Consider the following 19,007-nt stretch of genomic DNA (forward strand, 5'->3'; position numbering starts at 1 on the left):
GAGTGATCTTTGGATGTGTTTTGGTTTATTTGGGGGAGTTAGAATTGTTTATTGGACATCCGGCATTTCATTACTTGAAATTGAAAAGTAGGAAAGCTTTTGAAAACCTTATCGATACTATTGAATACTGATATCTACATCTTTCAAAGTGGCTTTACATTTCTTTTGTTGTTTCTCAAGGATTCGTGTGAGTGTAAACACTTCCAGAGACACACTTTGGTTGTTGGAGTTTGTTTGGTTTTTAGTTTAAAAGTCTTTGTCCACTTCACATGAATTATAGCATAAGCATAAAACCTGAGTGCAGGGAAGTTAGATATATTTCCAGCTTGATTGATCCAAGCCACTGGTTTTAACTTGCTCACCTATAGTTTTGAGAATGTCAGTTGATACTTCTCCTTTGCTGCTTCTCTTAAGTTTGCACTAGTCATTTGCTAAGCTTTGCATATTTTTGTTCTTCCTCTGTCAAAACAGTTCGTCGCTTGGAACGCCAGATTTCTGCCTCACGTTGGAATGTTATTTCTTGCTCTGTATTAAACTACATGCTTTGTCTTGTGCAGGTGTTGGCTTATGGAAAGACGCATGGTGTGACTTAACATACTTCTCTTATTTTTTGTTATGTTTTATTTTGTTTTAAATTCTGCTTATGATAGCAGACGTGTTTGCAGTTTCTCTGCTTTGAAGGCTTCTTGTTTGGAACCGGTATTTGTAACAAGTGGATCTGTTACTTGCAGAAATATTTTTAAAACAGTGTGTTGATGGCCTTGCAGTTTGAAATTCAAGAAAAGAACCATATGTACCCAAGCATTGTAGGTGATTGTACTGTAGAATTTGAGTTTAAAAAGGAAACTTTCAAATCTGTTCCCCTTTTTTTCAGAAAATGCCAGAATTTCTGTAAGAAGTTCAGAAAACATATTTGTTGCTGTCTATGGCAAGTGCTTGTTAAAAACTAGAAATGATGTATTTTCTTATAGTGATTAGTTTTTATGTTGAAGTATGTTTCTGCAGATGATACCTTAAACAGTATATTTTAGGTAACTATTAAGAACAAAATATGGTGCTCTCTGCATCTATTTCATAAATATTTTAATTGCTGCCTTATTTAATTTATCACGTGGCCGTATATGATGAAATTAGCCTTCTTTTGCTGGCATAAGCTTGTTGGCCAAAGGATTTTGGCCTTTGGTCATCCACATCTGGCTCCATTTTCCAAGTTCTACCCCTTTAAAAAGGCACAATTTTCCCCTCTGTTTTATGGGTTGAATTGACCTCATGTCTTAACTGATTGGCACTTAAAATTTTAAATTCTTATTTTTAATCTCAAGGGAGCTGTCTTAACTCTTTCTAGGGATATTGTTAGAATCGTTGGAAAAATGATACTCCATCGTTTAACCAGAGCTTACCTCTGAACTTTTGGACTCCTTTGCTCTACAGTATAATAGGAACTCTTAACCACAGGGATCCTCTTTTCTTTAATACCCTGGTGGTCATGTTATAGAGGTGGCTGAGAGAAAGCAACATGTTCTCTTTCCCTTTTCACAAGACTTATAACCTTGAGCCCCTCTGACTTTTCTTTTTTGATCTCTGCAAGTTAACAATCTACAAGCAACTTCTTTAAAGATATGAATTTTTCTTTCATCTAAAAAACAAAAGAAAAAGCCAAGAATGAGTCAAGTCTGGATCTTTTTGTGTGTGTTTCCTTACAGCAGGCTTGGCCTGGAGGAACCCAACAAATTCTCCTGCCTTCAACTTGGCAACAGTTGCCTGGGGTAGCTCTGCACAACTCTGTCCAGCCCGCAGCAGTGATTCCAGAGGCCATGGGCAGTGGCCAGCAGCTCACAGACTGGAGGCAAGTATCCTGTGTTCCTCCCTGGGATATTTGCAAGCGTAGTTCCCTTAGGGTAGGAGTGCTTGATGATGACTGGGACGAAGATAAAAGAGAGATGTATCTCTGTTTCAGATTCTTTAAGAAAAGAACCTTATCAGTCTCGGAGATGGGGTAATGAGAAAACTTTGAATACAGGAAGACAGTAGGTTCCGAGATCAGGAATCGTTTACTTCAGATTTAAAGACTTACGCAATAAGAAACCATATGGTGAAAACTTAGAGCCTTGTAGTCCAGGTGCCCAATTTTAAAAACAAAATGCAGCTCTGTTTGGTTGTTTTAATTGCTTTTAATGCCCGTTTGGTCCTCATGTCCCAGTGTTTTAGGCATTCAGTCTTCTGTGTGTGTCTCTGTTGATACAGGAATGCCCACTCTCATGGCAGCCAGTACAGCACTATCATGCAGCAGCCGTCCTTGCTGACGAACCATGTGACGCTGGCCACTGCTCAGCCCCTGAATGTTGGTGTTGCCCATGTTGTCAGACAACAGCAATCCGGTTCCCTCCCTTCAAAGAAGAATAAGCAGTCTGCTCCAGTCTCTTCTAAGTAAGTCTGTGTGAGAGCTGGTGGTCAAAATCGCCAGTACGAGAGAGATGCTGCCAGCATTTAAAGCGCTGGGGTACAGATGCTTGTGGTGTGAAGCAGCAGGTAGCTGCCATCTGTGCTGGAGCTAACCTTTCTGCTTGGACACGCGTATCAGGTGTGTCCTGGATATGCAGAGCCTCTCTCTGCTGCCCCTCTGAACCCAGGCCTTCTTTAGGCCAATGTGTCTGTTTTTCTGGCCACTCTACAGGGTGAGATTTAACCATGGGCATACCCAAAATGTGTGTTGTATTTTAGGGTTGTTGTCCCCGGAAAGCCTGACTAGAGCGGTTAGTTTGTTATTGGAACTTCTGTAGTTAAGTGTATTGGCTTAATGATCAGGTAAAAAAAGGAATCGAAAAGCAAGCAAGCTGGAAAGAGTTCTAGGGAAAGATGGATAGTTTTGGGGGTCAAGAACTGAGCGGTCTTTCTTGTGACCTTTTTCCACAGGTCCTCTCTGGATGTTCTGCCTTCTCAAGTCTATTCTCTGGTTGGGAGCAGTCCCCTCCGTACCACATCTTCTTATAACTCTCTAGTCCCTGTCTCAGATCAGCATCAGCCAATCATCATTCCAGATACTCCCAGCCCTCCTGTGAGTGTCATCACCATCCGCAGTGACACTGATGAGGAAGAGGACAACAAGTATAAGCCCAATAGGTAAGTAAGATAGGTAAATGGTTCCCTGGCTCAGTGGCGCCTACCCTTAAGTCTTAGACTCGTGGCTCCCGGCAGGTGTTTGGGCTATTGAAAGGAAGGACTGAAAAAAGGTATTCGGAAGCATGGCCTTGGACGCATGAGTCAGAACACTCAAGTTTCCATAACTGAGCATCATGTTGTCTGACATGTCGTTGACATGTTCCAAGACTGAGCGTCAGTCTTTCAGTTATGTTGGCTAGAAAGTGGATATTAAGTTGCTTCATATTCAGCTACTCTGGTTTGGAATGCACATTATACCATAGACATGATCCCCTGCTTTTAAGGACCTTTAGAGTCTGAAAATAGATGCCATAGCAGAAGCATATAAACAACAGTGAAACAAACCAGTAGATAGGAAGTTATTTGTAATTTCTTAATCTGCAAAGGCCTCTTTGGAAGAGGTGGAACTTTGAGTAGGGCTGCCTTCTTTTTCTCCTTCTGCCGTATGGTCTGAAAATTGAAGAATATAAGTACCAGATAATTTCCTCTTATCTCAGCACCTTAATCCAAGTTCTTAACTGGGCAGTTAACCAAGAGAGAGTGGATACGTTCAAGAACTGTTACATGCACCTCTCTCTTAGTGCTAGCATAGTTAACTGCTCTGATTGTTCTATATTGCTTTCTTCATTGGTCCTTTAGTGTTAGAGGCGAGAAGAGAGAATAACCCCGTGTTTCCCTGAGGAAGTAAGATTCACACATGACAGTAACTTATGAGACTTTACAGAGTTATATATAAATTAAACTTAAATGAAATTAGAGAGTGAATTTAGAATGAAGTACTTCAAGAGAGCTGTTTACACATGGTATTTACAAATGGCAAGTGGACTTGAAGTTTTGAAAGCGGTTTCTGAACTGATCTGGGGAAGAAAACTAAACTTTCCAGTGAGGAAAAGTGGCCTTATAGTGGCAAAAATTATATAACCCAGCAGGATGGCTTTGACTGGAGCCAAGCCTATTGAAAAAAAATCAGGAAAATTAGGAAGGTGGGGTTCAGTTTGTGAAAGTACTTAAAAAAACAAAAGTGTGGTGAGAAGTTTGACTAGACATACTAAGGTACCATTTACAGCCTAGCAGGATGCTGTGGGGAAGAGTGGTGCCTGAAGAATACTGTGGAGACAATCAGGAGTGGAAATGGCTAACAGGCCGTGGAAGAGGTGTAGGAGACGTGTGCTGGCATCATTGTGTCCCAGCTCTGAATCCTGGCTCTACCGCTCATCACTGAGTGACCTTGGCCAAGTGTCTTAATCTCTCTGTGCTTCAGGTTCCTAATCTGCAAAACGGGGGTGATAGTACCAACTTCATAGAAGTGTTGTGAGGATTCGGTGAGACAGTATGTAGAGTGTAAGCATAGTGCCTGATGCATGATAAGCACTCAGAAGTTTGCTGCTGCTAGAATTATTCTACTGTCATAGTCGTCGTCATCATCATTGTCATCATGGGAGGACCGGAGATTATCAAAGAAACACTGCCAGAAATGGGTTGAATTTTCACGTATTTTCTTCTCCTCAGCTCTGGCCTGAAGGCAAGGTCTAATGTCATCAGTTATGTCACTGTCAATGATTCTCCAGACTCTGACTCTTCCTTGAGCAGCCCATATTCCACTGATACCCTGAGTGCTCTCCGGGGCAATAGTGGACCCCTTGTGGAGGGGCCCGGCAGAGTTGTGGGGGATGGCGCTGGCACCCGCACCATCATTGTGCCTCCTCTGAAAACTCAGCTTGGTGACTGCACAGTAGCAACCCAGGCCTCAGGTGAGCATCTTCACAGCTACGGTTGAATTCTCCTTTGACGTGTGTACCCTTAATATGTTGCTATGACCTACTTATGCCAATAGTAGAGACCAGTTACTTAATTCAGAAATCAGTTCCTTGTCGTGTGAAATTGTTTTTGGCAATCAGTTTATCATACTATGTTTATTTTGTTTGGATTAACATAAAAATGAATTTTGTAGTCCCAGAAATATACTCACTGTTGGTGGGAGAAGGCAGACCAGAGCCATTGTATGGCCAGAAGAATTAGCAGGCAATTTTTTTTTTTTTTTTTTTTTTTTTTTTTTGCCACAGGTAATTTGAATTTGACAATCCAGTGTGACTAGGAACTGATAATATTAAAAATGACTGCAAAAGATCTTTTAAGAAAATGATATGTACTTAGATCTTTTCTTACCCAGTGTCATAGCAGTGATACTTTTGTGGTTTTTATTATCAACCTAATTTCCACCATCCTTTTTGCAGTTAGGTGCTGGGCTTAGGCTCTCTGGTCCAGTTATCAGGTAAAGCTAGTTGTAACAGCAAGCCCCACATTTCCCTTGGGGACATAATAGAAGTTCGCTTCTTCCTCACATGACTTCCCAGTGCTAGTGCTCCTTCTGGATGGGCCTGTGGTGAGTTAAGGATCAGAGCCCAGAAATCCTCAGCCTCCAATGAGAAGGAGAAAGAGTTTGGAGGAGGGACCCACATTTCTTTACCTCTTTAGCCCTGGAAAGAGTGGAAACTAATCACATGGCCCCACCTAGAGGCCAGGGGGCCCGGAAAGTGTAGTTCTTGTCTAGGCAGCTCTAGACAGGGGCAGCTCTCTACACCAAAGGAGGGGAGCTTCAGTTTTTGGTGCCAGTATAGCCATCAGTGCTGCACTTACATGAGTTGGTGACTTACTGTGAATTATGCTACTGCCGGAGACATAAACAGGGTTTAGAAATAGGCAGCTGTCCCATTACAGACAAGGCAGAACTTCCTGATGCCAGGCTACTGAACAACATTGTTAGGAGCTCTTTACACTGTTGGGTCCAACGAATATAGGCTACTCCACAAATCCTTGAGTAAATGCTCCAGTGTTCCTGGTGGGACCGCAGAAGGAAGCAACAGGTTGACCTTGATCTTGCTTAAAGCTAACTGCCCTGCAGTTTCTTAGAATTTGAAGATAGTGAGTGCCCAAAAAGATCTAGACTTGTTTCAAAGCCCCTTTGACACCTAAATGTCTTAAGTATTACCAGCATCTTACTCAGCTTCCGATTGTCATGTCTGTACTTGTTTAACCCCTTCCTCCATAAGACTCTAGCCCCCTTGTGGGTAGGGACCATGTCCTACTGGTTTTTGTATTTCCAGTAGTGCCTTGCACATTACAGGAGATTAGATAATATTTACGAAAGTGAGCCTTTCAAAGACCCTTTATGGAGCTTTGTAGCAAGACAGAAAAGAAATGGGTTGTATAGTTTTTGTTTCTCTGGTGTAAATGTAATTGAGGAAATAAGATATACACGAAACCTTAACTCTTGCAAACTTTGTACAAACCTGAACTGATTAACGTGATGCCATCTGAGGTTTAACTCAGCTCTGCCGAGCAGATGTCTACTCATAACTAAGTCAGGTCTGACCCGTTTTTAGGTCTCCTGAGCAGTAAGTCCAAGCCAGTGGCCTCAGTGAGCGGGCAGTCATCTGGATGCTGTATCACTCCCACAGGGTATCGAGCTCAACGCGGGGGGACCAGTGCGGCACAGCCACTCAACCTTAGCCAGGTAAGCGCTAGGGGCTGCTGCCTTCTGTTTGGGGCCCTCCCTATTGTTACTCTCTGGAGAACCCTGCTTCTGGCTGGACTGCTGAATAAAGCCAGATGAAGCCCCTCTTGTGTCAGTCAGTTTGGTGTTCTGTGGCCTGCGTCATACCCGCGTGTGCTGTGTCTCTATTCCCTCTAGAAGTGTGTTGATGTACATTCCAGGTTTTCTGTTGGATTTTGCCAGTCTATCCCAGAAGCTTAGAGAAATGTCTAGCATTCAGAAAGCTTCAGATACTTTAGTCCGTGCCTAGTTCTGTACTACCACATGCTTTGAGACCAAATTCTCTTCCTTTATCTCCCAGGTCATAAATAACCTGAGCCTCACACTGATTACTTGAGGCAAGAGACAGTGAAAAACTGGTTCTAGTCCTATGTGTTGGCTTGAGTCTGGGATTTGCTTCCTCCCCCCGCCGCCCCCCCCCCCCGCCCCCTACTATCCGATTCTCCGATGCAGCAGGGAAGGGCACTATTCACTTTTTCCTCAGCTAAAATTCCGGTGCTTGTATGATGTCTACCAGTGGTGAGAAAGTGTGTATATGAGGGGGTAACTGTGAGTGAGTATGTGTTGTGTGTGTGAGAGAGAAAAGCACATGCAAGTGCAAATGTAAGTTCGAGTTAGTGCATGTGTTTTAGGCTCCACAAGCCAAGAGGGATATGAAGAACTTAGAGGTGAACAAAAGAAAACAATGGCAAGAAAGAAAGGTTAGGAAAAATTCAAATTCACTGGCTCCAGAATAGGGTGAGTTGAGTCAACAGGTACTGACTTGCAGGAGTGGGTAACCCTGTGACCTCTCGATCCCCCGGCCCGCCGGGGGGCCCCCCCCCAAACCCCTTGCCTCTGTCACACTTAAGAGCAGACTGCTGCTATCTGGGCTGGGTTAGGATCTGTTCTGCTGAGAGGTGGAGGGATGAAGGCTGACTTCTGACGGCATTGCCAGGCTGGGAGATTCTGTGCTGTGGCAGCCCAGGAGCAGTACAGGTTAGAACCTCAGCTCTCAACTTGGCCTTTGGTGCTCTGAACCAGAATGACCTCAAGGTTCCTCACTCCCTTCTTCCTTCTTCCAGAACCAGCAGTCATCGTCAGCTCCAACCTCGCAGGAGAGAAGCAGCAACCCTGCGCCCCGCAGGCAGCAGGCGTTTGTGGCCCCGCTCTCCCAAGCCCCCTACGCCTTCCAGCACGGCAGCCCGCTACACTCGACAGGGCATCCACACCTGGCCCCCGCCCCTGCTCACCTGCCGAGCCAGCCTCACCTGTATACGTATGCTGCCCCCACCTCTGCTGCTGCACTAGGCTCCACCAGCTCCATTGCTCATCTCTTCTCCCCCCAGGGCTCCTCAAGGCATGCCGCAGCCTATACCGCCCACCCGAGCACTCTGGTGCATCAGGTCCCCGTCAGTGTTGGGCCCAGCCTTCTCACTTCTGCCAGTGTGGCCCCTGCTCAGTACCAGCACCAGTTTGCCACCCAGTCCTACATTGGGTCTTCCCGAGGCTCAGCCATTTACACTGGATACCCACTGAGTCCTACCAAGATCAGCCAGTATTCCTATTTGTAGTTGGTGAGCAGAGGGAGGGAGGTGTCATGGCTGCCTGTTCCTGGCCCAGAATCTTTAGTAACAGGCTATGATGAGCTCCTCCCTTACCCCCTCTTGAAACTCCTTAGCCAGCAACTTGTTCTGCAGGGGCCCACTGAAGCAGAAGGGTTTTCTCTGGGGAAACCTGTCTTCGTGTTGACTGCATTGTTGTAGTCTCCCAAAGTCTGCCCTATTTTTAAATTCTTTATTTTTGTGACAGCATTTTTGGTATTTGGAAGAGTTCAGATGCCCATCTTCTGCAGTTACCAAGGAAGAGAGATCATTCTGAAGTTACCCTTTGAAAAATATTTTCTCTCTGACTTGATTTCTATAAATGTTTTTAAAATGAGTGAAGCCCCTCTTTATTTAACTTTGTTTTATCGTAATTGCTGGTCAGAGGAAAAATGCTGATAGAAGGACTTGAAATCTGGTAACAAGTGAGAAAAGAGAAATCGATACTTTGTACTTGTCTGAAAACCAAGACTCACTTGCCTGTTTTAAGAGCAGCGCACCCAAGTCTGCATTTGACTATCAGGCATTTCTCCTCAAAATTTTACCTTGCTTTATGGGACATTAGACTTAACGGCGTTTCAGTTTTGTTTTCATGTCACATTAAACGTACTGGGCAATTGTTATTTTTGCAAAACTGGTTATATACGGCTCTCTGTGTTACTGTTGGGATTCTCTCAGTTGCTCCTGTGTTTATTTTAAAGTGTGTTAAAAAGGCAGCTCACCATTTGCTGGTAACTTAGTGTGAGAGAATCCATACCTACCGTGAAAGCACTAGGTGTTCTTTTTAAATGAAGTACCATGCATTCTTCTTAAGTTATTTTTTAAAAGTCCTTCTCTCTCTGATTCAGCTTAAGTGTTATTATTGGAAAAGCCATTACGGTGGTTATTATTGTATGGTGGTGATTGTCTTATTATATGCAAAATCTCTTTGTATTATGCGAGACTGGTATTGATGAGCTTTGCCTAAAGGTTGTTGGCATCGGTGAGCTTTGCCTCAAGATTAACATGAATTTTCAATAATACACCTCTCTCTCTTTGCCTCATCTCTCCCTTCTGTTCTATGTGATTTATTTGGGGAGAAAGCTAAAGAATATGAAACCAGATAAGAACGTTGTGTATAGCTTTTATACTTTAAAGTAGCTTCCTTTGTATGCCAGCAGCAAATTGAATGCTCTCTTATTAAGACTTATACAATAAGTGCATGTAGGAATTGCAAAAAATATTTTAAAAATTTATTACTGAATTTAAAAATATTTTAGAAGTTTTGTAATGGTGGTGTTTTAATATTTTGCATAATTAAATATGTACATATTGATTAGAAAAATATAACAAGCAATTTTTCCTGCTAACCCAAAATGTCATTTGTAATCAAATGTGTAGTGATTACACTTGAATTGTGTATTTAGTGTGTATCTGATCCTCCAGTGTTACCCCGGAGATGGAATTGATGTCTCCATTGTATTTAAACCAAAATGAACTGATACTTGTTGGAATGTATGTGAACTAATTGCAATTATATTAGAGCATATTACTGTAGTGTTGAATGAGCAGGGGCATTGCCTGCAAGGAGAGGAGACCCTTGGAATTGTTTTGCACAGGTGTGTCTGGTGAGGAGTTGTTCAGTGTGTGTCTCTTCTTCCCTTTCTCCTCCTTCCCTTATTGTAGTGCCTTATATGATAATGTAGTGGTTCATAGAGTTTACAGTGAGCTTGCCTTAGGATGGACCAGCAAGCCCTTGTGGACCCTAAGCTGTTCACTGGGATTTATCAGAACAGGATTAGTAGCTGTGTCGTGTAAATGCATTCTTGTCCGTTTTCCTGCCGACATTGAAAAATAAAAACAGCAGCTTTTCTCCTTTACCACCACCTCTGCCCCTTTCCAATTTGGAATCTCAGCTGGGTTCTCACAGAAGCATTTTCCCCATGTGGTTCTCTCTCTCACGGTGCATTGCCACCTTGCGTCTGGGGGAATTTGGGAAGCAGGTGAGAGGAGTCAAGCCAATATAAAAATATGTGGTTTTTTTCTTTTTCTTTTCTCTTCTTTTCTTTTCTTTTCTTTTCTTTTCTTTTCTTTTCTTTTCTTTCAGAGTATGTGCAATCACTTTTAGAATGAGATTTTTTTTTCCTTTTCCCATGTGGCAGTCCTTCCTGCAAATAGTTGACATTCCTAGTAAAATATTTGCTTGTTGAAAAAAACCTATAACAGATCTGTTTATACCAAAGAGCCTGTTGTATTGCTTACCATGTCCCCATACTACGAGGAGGAGTTTTGTGATGCCGCTGGTGACCGGGAACTCACAGAAAGGTTTCTGAGCCGGTGAAGAATATTAAGAAGGAACCAAAGCCTGTTCAGTCATCAGGCTGTTGAGGTTTCTTTTTAACAACTTGTACATTCTTGGGGCTGTGAAATTGTCCTTGTACTCTCAGCTCCTGCATGGATCTGGATCAAGTGGAGGGTCCTGGGGATGGGGATGTTTCCTGCCCATAAAAGATTTGGGGGAAGAAGGTTAACTCTGAGATGTAGAAGTGTTCCATCTGAATTGAAAATTTTGTACTGGAGGGCTAAGTCTAGGACTGGTTCCTTGTAGAGATGGTGTCAGGAGGTGCAGGATGGAGATGGGAGATTTCATGGAGCCTGGTCAGCAAGCTCTGTACCAGGCTGAGCACCGAGGAGCTGTCAAGGTATTTGGAGTTTCTTCATTGCGAAGAGTAAGGGCTTCCACGATGGGGCATAGTCAGTACAGCCTACCAGGAACATGTTGGTGTTTTCTACTTTCTCTTTTTTCTTTTTTCCTTTTGGTCATTCTGTTGAGCTGTGTTTGCGCCACCGTATTGGTGAAGATACCCAAGCAGTTTGTATAGTTTCCGTCACTTAGCGTTATACGGTTTTCTGGTCAACGTGTGTGATCTGTTTCCTTTTTTGCCAAGCACACATTGATTTTCTTGCTCAAAGGCAGATCTGGTTTCTAGTAGAAACATGTTTTGTCCCTTAGCTTTCCTCTACAAGGGATAAGATTTGTTGTTTTTGTAACAAATGAGATGCAGGAAAAAAAAAAAAAAACCACAAACACTCCACTCCTGCCCCCCTGTCCAGTAAGTAGATACCAGTTAAGATACGAGTCTCATTAACTTCATGGGGAAAAGACAATAAATACCAAGAACTTGTAGGGTTATCTTAATCACCTTACTAGCTGTGTGTGTGGCTTTAAGAATTTTAGAAATTTTCAGCCTTAGTCTGCAAATTGGCATTTCAGATTTACCAAGATAAATATCCATCTGTGTCTGCTGAATGTATATGTGCTCAATGTGGCTTTAGATTCTGTCCCTGGGGCTTATTAACATTGCCAGCCCTGACAGGGCGGGGGGAAGCCCTGTGAATTCGGTGAGCAGCCCGCCTGGGTTATAGCAGCCTAACTTCAGACCAGCATAAGGCTCTAAGTCCTTTCTGAACTTTGTATTTCCAGCTTCTCCCCTTCAGGGTGAGAGGGAAAGCGGGGACGGTCTAAGTACAGCCACTCTGGGCTCATCGGGACACTTGATCACTCCAGAGCTTTAATAGCTTCCAGGAGGGGATACTGCTGTCAGTGCTCAGCTCAGATACCAGCCCCAGGAATAAAAACTCCATTTCAAACAGTTCTGGCCATCCATCGTCCTCCACTAGAGGGGCTCAGCTCGACTGCCCTTAGCCAGGCAAGCACAGTAATGTGTGTTTTATTCAGCATTATTATGCAAAAACCCACTGGTTAGGTTGGTTTGTTTTAGGATAGGAAATGAAATTGCCTCTCGGTGACAGGAATGGCCCAAGCCTGCTTCCTTATTTTGGTTTTTGGTTTTTGGGTTTTTTTGTTTTTTGTTTTTTGTTTTTAACTGATGGATGGTGCAGCATGTCTACATGGTCGTTTGTTGCTAAACTTTATATAATGTGTGGTTTTGATTCAGCTTGAAAAATAATCTCACTACATGTAGCAGTACATTATATGTACATTATATGTAATGTTAGTATTTCTGCTTTGAATCCTTGATATTGCAATGGAATTCCAACTTTATTAAATGTATTTGATATGCTAGTTATTGTGTGCGATTTAAACTTTTTTTGCTTTCTCCCTTTTCTGGTTGTGCGCTTCCTTTTACAACAAGCCTCTAGAAACAGTTTCTGAGAATTATCGAGCTATGTTTGTAATGCAGATGTACTTAGGGAGTATGTAAAATAATCATTTTAACAAAAGAAATAGATATTTAAAATTTAATACTAACTACGGGAAAAGGGTCCATTGTGTAAAACATAGTTTATCTTTGGATTCAATGTTTGTCTTTGGTTTTACAAAGTAGCTTGTATTTTCAGTATTTTCTACATAATATGGTAAAACGTAGAGCAATTGCAATGCATCAATAAAATGGGTAAATTTTCTGATTCATGTGGCTGTTTTTGACTTCTGTTTAGAGGGGTGCAAAGGGGATGAACAGACGGCATCTTTGGAGTGGCTAAATGCGTTGCATCCGAACATGAGTGGCATGTTAGAGGCAAATCCGTCTTTCGTACAAACCTCCACGACGGAGGCGAATCGGGGCTTGGCAGGAAACACTTTTCACAAATGGAGTGTCCAGGGCCCTAACTTAAGCTCGTCTGGTTCTGGCCCTTTGAAAGAGGCAGAAACTTCTGACACGGGATAATTAAACTTTGTTTCCTAGCGCGTTCCACCAAACATCTGAAGTATCATTGCTGGAGGTCAGAACACCACAAGAAGATGCTATTTTTCCCTCCTTTCAAGCTGCACTATTAGAAGCATAGTCCTTTTGGAGGAGGAGCCCTTCTGATTAGATCTGCCTTGATGCCAAAGTGAATAAAATTTGTCTAGATTTGTCTAGATTGATCACTGCAGGTCTCTGAATATATGCTGTACTCGCTTGATTTGTTTTGACACATGCGTTTCAGGCCACATCGACCGTAGAGTGGCCATTAATTAATTGTGGGGTCCTGTAGTCATGGTTGGGAGATAGAAATGAGACACATTTAGGGTTTTGGACCATAACCAAGAGAAATGATCAATAGGCGGTTCTCTCCCATTAGCAGGGAAGTCAGAATACATTTATTTTGATTTAGACCGCAACATCTAGATTTTTAAAATTTTTTTTTTCCTGAATAAATGAGCATAAAATGAGTGTGAACTCACTGAACATTCCCCAGTTTTGGTAAGAGAATACACCTGGAAACATTCAGGTAAAAAAGAAAGGCCCTGCTGTCGATCTCACTTCCAGATAATCAAGGATTAATTTGCTGACTTCTCAATGATCTGGGTTTTTTTTTGTTGTTAGTTGTTTAAATCTAAGTGATATTCTCTTACTTAAGCTAAATGAGAGAGTTGGGATAACCCCTTGAGTGAGTGGGTAGTCTGTGGGTTAATCTGTGTTTAAAAAAAATTTTTTTTAATGTTTATTTATTTTTGAAAGAGCGAGAGCAGGGGAAGGGCAGTGAGAGAGGGAGAGAGGAGCAGAGGATTTGGGGAGAATCTGAAGCAGACTCCAGGCTCTCAGCTGTCAGCGGGGCTCGAACTCATGAACTGTGAGATCATGACCTGAGCCAAAGTCAGATGTTTAACTGACTGAGCCACCCAGGCACCCCTTAATCTGTGTTTTAATTATGAACACCCCTGTAAATTCAATCCGCTTGGCTTGCTTTGTGGAAAAATTTCCACAGGAGGTGAGGTCTAAGCCATGGTTTCCCTAGGAATCCCGTGATGACACCAGGTGCTTATCACAAGATGGCGCCAATGAGCTATAGAAGAAGGTGGACAAGACTTGACCACTGTGATCTTTTCCCCCCCACCTCTTCCCCTCCAACCTCATCTTCCCTGCTCCCAGCTTCCACTGAAAAGGCAGAAAACAATCCATGCTATTATCGCTGGGCAAGGAAAAGATTAATGAAGGATGTTTCTTAAGAAGCCAGCACTGGAAGGAAGCAGGCATTCTGGAGCAGAAACAGAGTTTGCCGAGTGTACTCTGGGACCCCTGCCTCCCGCTGCTGGCTCCTTTTACTGGGTGACTGCTCACAAGGCCTCTGCCCTGGGGTTTCATCTCCTTCCCCTCTCCTGGGGAGCCTACAGCCTAGGCGGGAGGTGGTTAAGGCTTCTGGCTGCTTTACCATAGGGCCATCTGTGTTTGATCAATCCAGGCAGAGAGGAGGGGTTGGGGGAGGTAAAGAGACTGTGAAAGCATTCCAGAGTAGTGAGAGAGATCCGAGATCCAGAAAGGGAGAAGGCACCGCCCCCACCCCGCCTCCGAAGCTGACCGGCGGGCTTGAGTGGAACAGGCACAGGACTGCACGCTCCTTCTCCTGCTGCCATGGGGCCCTGCACGCCTCTCCTCATCTTGTTCCTTTTGTCACGGCTGCGACCCCTTCAAGGACAGCAGCACCACCTTGTGGAGTACATGGAACGCCGACTAGCCGCCTTAGAGGTGAGTGACTCCTTTCTCTCCTGGTCCGGGCGGGAAGGACGCCACATCTCCTGTTGAGTCACCCCGTGTGTTACGGATCTGGGGATGACAAGATGGGGCTCTGGAAGAAGCTACAGAAAACTCTTATCTTTTAATAAGAATATCCTTGCAATTGCAAGCCCTCCTCCTTCCCCATGTCCACAGAGCAATTCCCTGTGGACAAGCTCCCTGTCTTTTAAACAGTTTGAAGTCTCTGGTGTTCCCAAGTTGAAGTCTGTTGATTCCCGAGGGAGAACTGCACAGTGGAGCAGAGACCCCTTCCCGCCCTCACGCACTTAGGCCGCCCCAGAGGCTCAGATGACTCAGTGGCGCTCCTCACAGAGAACATGGGCTGGAGGACACGAAGCGGGGGTAGGGGCCTAGGTGATCTGAGCCGGGCGTTTTGCATCTCTGAACATCTGGTTTCCTTTCTGTGGGGGTTGCAAGGGAGTTGATGCCTGGCTGAGTTTGTGCCTTTTCCCGTTCCTCTCTCCCTGGTCGGGCCTCTCCCTGCCTGGGAGTTGTAACCCCTCAGCCTCTCGTCTGGCCTCCATCCCTGCAGGAACGGTTGGCCCAATGCCAGGACCAAAGTAGCCGGCATGCTGCTGAGCTGAGGGACTTCAAGAACAAAATGCTGCCGCTGCTGGAGGTGGCCGAGAAGGAGCGAGAGGCGCTCAGAACTGAGGCTGACACCATCTCGGGGAGAGTGGACCGGCTAGAGCGGGAGGTTGACTATCTGGAGACCCAGAACCCAGCACTACCCTGTGTGGAGGTTGATGAGAAAGTGACCGGAGGCCCTGGGATCAAAGGCAAGGGCAGAAGAAACGAGAAGTACGATATGCTGACAGGTAAGCGGTCCAAAAGCAGGCCCCTAACACTCTCAGAACCTGTATGTTTCCTTGCTGCTTCCCCTTTTCTCTCCTTGTCCCCCAGTCCGCTTTGGCGCTATCTTCTGGAATCTGCTTTAGGGAAATCTCTACAATGACAGGTCCATTGCAAGAGTTTCTGGGGACCCAGGCCTCGGTGGCTCCCTTTTTCCTGTCCTCCGTAAGAGTGGAGGCATCCACTGGCAAATGCCCACTGTCCTCCAGATGGCCCCACCCCGGGGTGTTCCTACAATGGGCCTCTAACTCTTGCCTATATTTCCTTGCCCTGTGCTTTTCTCCTTCCAGACTGTGGCTACACAATCTCTCAGGTGAGATCGATGAAGATCCTGAAGCGGTTCGGTGGCCCTGCTGGTCTGTGGACCAAGGATCCAATGGGGCCAACAGAGAGGATCTACGTGTTAGATGGGACACAGAACGACACGGCCTTCGTCTTCCCGAGGCTGCGGGACTTCACCCTTGCCATGGCCGCCCGGAAAGCTTCCCGGGTCCGGGTGCCCTTCCCCTGGGTAGGCACGGGGCAGCTGGTCTATGGTGGCTTTCTTTATTATGCCCGGAGGCCTCCCGGAGGACCCGGAGGGGGAGGGGAGTTGGAGAACACTTTGCAGCTCATCAAATTCCATCTGGCAAACCGAACGGTGGTGGACAGCTCAGTATTCCCGGCGGAGGGTTTGATCCCCCCATACGGGCTGACAGCGGACACGTACATTGACCTGGCAGCCGACGAGGAGGGCCTCTGGGCTGTCTATGCCACTCGGGAAGATGACAGGCACTTGTGTCTGGCCAAGTTGGACCCACAGACGCTGGACACAGAGCAGCAGTGGGACACCCCGTGCCCCAGGGAGAATGCTGAGGCCGCCTTCGTCATCTGTGGGACCCTATACGTTGTCTATAACACCCGCCCTGCCAGCCGGGCCCGCATCCAGTGCTCCTTTGATGCCAGTGGCACGCTGACCCCTGAAAGGGCGGCACTCCCTTATTTCCCCCGCCGATACGGTGCCCACGCCAGTCTCCGCTATAACCCCCGGGAGCGTCAGCTCTACGCCTGGGACGACGGCTACCAGATTGTCTATAAGCTGGAGCTGAGAAAGAAAGAGGAAGAAGTCTGAGGACCTAGCTTTGGGGTTTGAATCTCTCTCACCTCCACACATTTATATCCCCACACCATTTCCTGCTTCTCATTCTCCAGATGTGGGCAAGTTGTGGTTCCGAGCCCATATTGGCAGCCAATGGAAGCCAGATTCTCACAGCCCCTTCGTTTCCTGTGGGACTTTAGATCTTGAGAAATCCTTTCAGAGCTAAAAGAGAGAAGACCCTAAGCGTTCGCTCCTCTCCTGCCTTACGTCAATGAATTTCGGACCAGAGACCACAAAGACCCAGAGCTCTGACCCTTGTATGGGGGCCACCCCAGCAAATGAGCCAAAAAGTATTTCTTGCCTCAGTGTGAGTCCGGGCACGTGGGGTGGGGTGGGGTGGAGGGAAGGTGGTTGGGGGGGGGGTGGTGGGCAGAGTTCTGGGAGGAGATTTTTCAACTCTGCCCTGCCTCCCTTCTCCCCTTAGCACCCTGGAGAACACGACTTTCTCCACGTCGTTTTGTATTGCAACATTTTGCATTAAAAGGCACATCCACTGCTCCCCGCCTGCGTTTGTTTGGGGGTAGCCCTCAGATCAAGTTTCTCCCCATGACCCTCCATTTTCCTCCTCCACCCCATTGCCACTCCTTAAGCCACAGTAGGGACTTGGCTGGGCTTCCTTGCTGAGGGAGAGGGGACTTCTCCAGTTACAGATTTTACTGTGAGGCGCCCGGGGAAGCACAGAATCCCGCCACTTCAGGAGGCTGGGCGAGAGGCTTCTCTCCACACCCACCTCTGATCCACGGCAGCCCCTCCCAGAGCCCAGAGCCACTCTTGGTGCCCCACCCCTGGCCCAGAGACTGAGGCCAGGCGGGCAGAGCTTCTAATTCTTCTAGTTCTCAGAGGTTTGGGACCAGAAAATGGATTCTAGTCGCCTTGGAGTGTAGGGCGAAGACCAGAGCCCTGAAATGTGTTTCCAGAAGGAACTTTTAGTCTCACTTTGGAGGTGGACTCTGTCCTGGCCCCAGACCCCACTCCCCTCTCCAGCTCGGGGCGGTCCCCAGGGCTCGGTTACACAACCCAGCTTGCTCCCAACCGCTCTGATTTCCCTGCTGCCACGGCGTCTGCGGTTTGGGCAAGGAGGAGGGGCGATGACCATGCCCCAGATGTTAGTTTTCCCAGTTTCCCAACACAGCCCTCTGGTCACCCCCACCTACCCGCTGCAGTCCTGGAACCTGGCTGGAGTCTGTCCAGGAGGTCCTGGACACCTAACCCTTTCCTGCCCTGGCCACTGGCTTGGAATTATAGAAGGCCATCTGGGGAAGGGAGAGGGAGCAGAGGAGGAGAACCCTGGGTTTTGGACTCCTGCCTCCAGGAATGTGCTGAGCTCGGGGCCAGGCCCCACCCAGCCTCATGCCCCCATTCAGCGCTCAAGGCCATGTACGTGTGATGGACAAGACCTTGTTGCCTTTATGGGGGGGGAGCAGGCCTCAGGAAGCTCTGGGAGTCCTCACTGTGGGGAGGAGAAAGGAGCACATCTTTTCCCTGAAGTGCACCCGCTCCCCCACCCCACGCCCAGGATAGGGTGGATCAGCCAGGGCCCTGTGATCCTCCTTTTGTCTTCTTTTCTTCTCTCCCCGGGGCAGAGCTGCCCCTGACGTAGGTTGGTGAGGAAGGAAAAGAAAGGCAGTGAAGCACCTCACAAAGGCGCTATTGTGGGGAGCCCGGGGCGGGAGGGGGGCTCTCTCCCATTCAATTCTCTCCTAATGTGGGGCTGGCAACGGTAATCACCGCCTGTCACACACGGAGGGGGCTGCCCACGGAACATCTGGCTCCTGCATGTGGTGCACAGGGGGGCTGTGGAGGAGACGGGGAGTTCTCACTGGAGGCCTGGGGAGAGGGGGTCCCCGCCCAGCGGAGGGGCAGCGTGGCACCGTCGCTGTGTGTGCGCGTGCGGGTGCACCTGGGGAGGGTGGCCTCCTTGCCCGCGTGACACCGTGCGTCAGTGTGATCGGAAGCTGCCAGGGGCTGGGGCTGAGTCTGTGGAGTTACCTTGCTGGGGTAGCAGACATCAGAAATGGCTTTTGGAGGACCCTGAGGAGAGAACAGCTCTGAGACAGCGCGTAAATGACATCAGCCTGAGGAGCAGAGTTTAAAATCCCGGTCCTTCTGCCTCCCGCGTGTGGGCACCTGTCTTTGGGGGCATCTTTCTTGGCCTGAATCCTCAATGAGAAAGACAAAAACAGCCTTTTCTTTCTTTCTTTTTTTTTTTTGTTTTGGCTTAA

The 19,007-nt window shown here is 46.5% G+C and overlaps 2 protein-coding genes across 9 annotated transcripts in view; both read left to right on the forward strand.

Annotated features, from left to right (window-relative positions):
• Window positions 1-12,707, forward strand: part of HIPK1 (homeodomain interacting protein kinase 1) — a 52,325-nt gene extending 39,618 nt beyond the window's left edge. For 2 of the 8 annotated variants that reach the window (XM_040471361.1, XM_040471364.1), the window contains 6 exons: window positions 1,704-1,846; window positions 2,245-2,427; window positions 2,914-3,120; window positions 4,669-4,910; window positions 6,543-6,673; window positions 7,777-12,707. In XM_040471361.1, the coding sequence (XP_040327295.1) occupies window positions 1,704-1,846; window positions 2,245-2,427; window positions 2,914-3,120; window positions 4,669-4,910; window positions 6,543-6,673; window positions 7,777-8,265 (1,395 nt within the window). In that variant the 3' untranslated portion in view covers window positions 8,266-12,707. Of the gene's footprint in view, window positions 1-1,703; window positions 1,847-2,244; window positions 2,428-2,913; window positions 3,121-4,668; window positions 4,911-6,542; window positions 6,674-7,344; window positions 7,530-7,568; window positions 7,691-7,776 lie in introns of those variants that run through there. The other 6 variants (XR_005788888.1, XR_005788889.1, XM_040471366.1 and 3 more) reach the window with 6 other exon arrangements.
• A 1,566-nt stretch (window positions 12,708-14,273) lies between these two features.
• Window positions 14,274-17,283, forward strand: OLFML3 (olfactomedin like 3). The gene is made up of 3 exons (XM_040471367.1): window positions 14,274-14,747; window positions 15,328-15,613; window positions 15,938-17,283. Exons 1-3 carry the CDS (start codon window positions 14,634-14,636, stop codon window positions 16,756-16,758), a joined length of 1,221 nt encoding a protein of 406 aa, XP_040327301.1. The 5' UTR covers window positions 14,274-14,633; the 3' UTR covers window positions 16,759-17,283.
• The last annotated feature ends 1,724 nt before the right edge of the window (window positions 17,284-19,007 follow it).

Source organism: Herpailurus yagouaroundi, unplaced genomic scaffold, assembly GCF_014898765.1.
Source record: "Herpailurus yagouaroundi ecotype Mexico unplaced genomic scaffold, PumYag 77, whole genome shotgun sequence".
NCBI classification, from domain to species: Eukaryota; Metazoa; Chordata; class Mammalia; order Carnivora; family Felidae; genus Herpailurus; species Herpailurus yagouaroundi.

Coding starts and splice junctions, on each gene's coding strand:
- OLFML3 (XM_040471367.1), top strand. CDS start 14,634: ATGGGGCCCTGCACGCCTCTCCTCATCTTGTTCCTTTTGTCACGGCTG. Junction 14,748..15,327: donor GCCGACTAGCCGCCTTAGAG/GTGAGTGACTCC, acceptor CCATCCCTGCAG/GAACGGTTGGCCCAATGCCA. Junction 15,614..15,937: donor GAAGTACGATATGCTGACAG/GTAAGCGGTCCA, acceptor TTCTCCTTCCAG/ACTGTGGCTACACAATCTCT.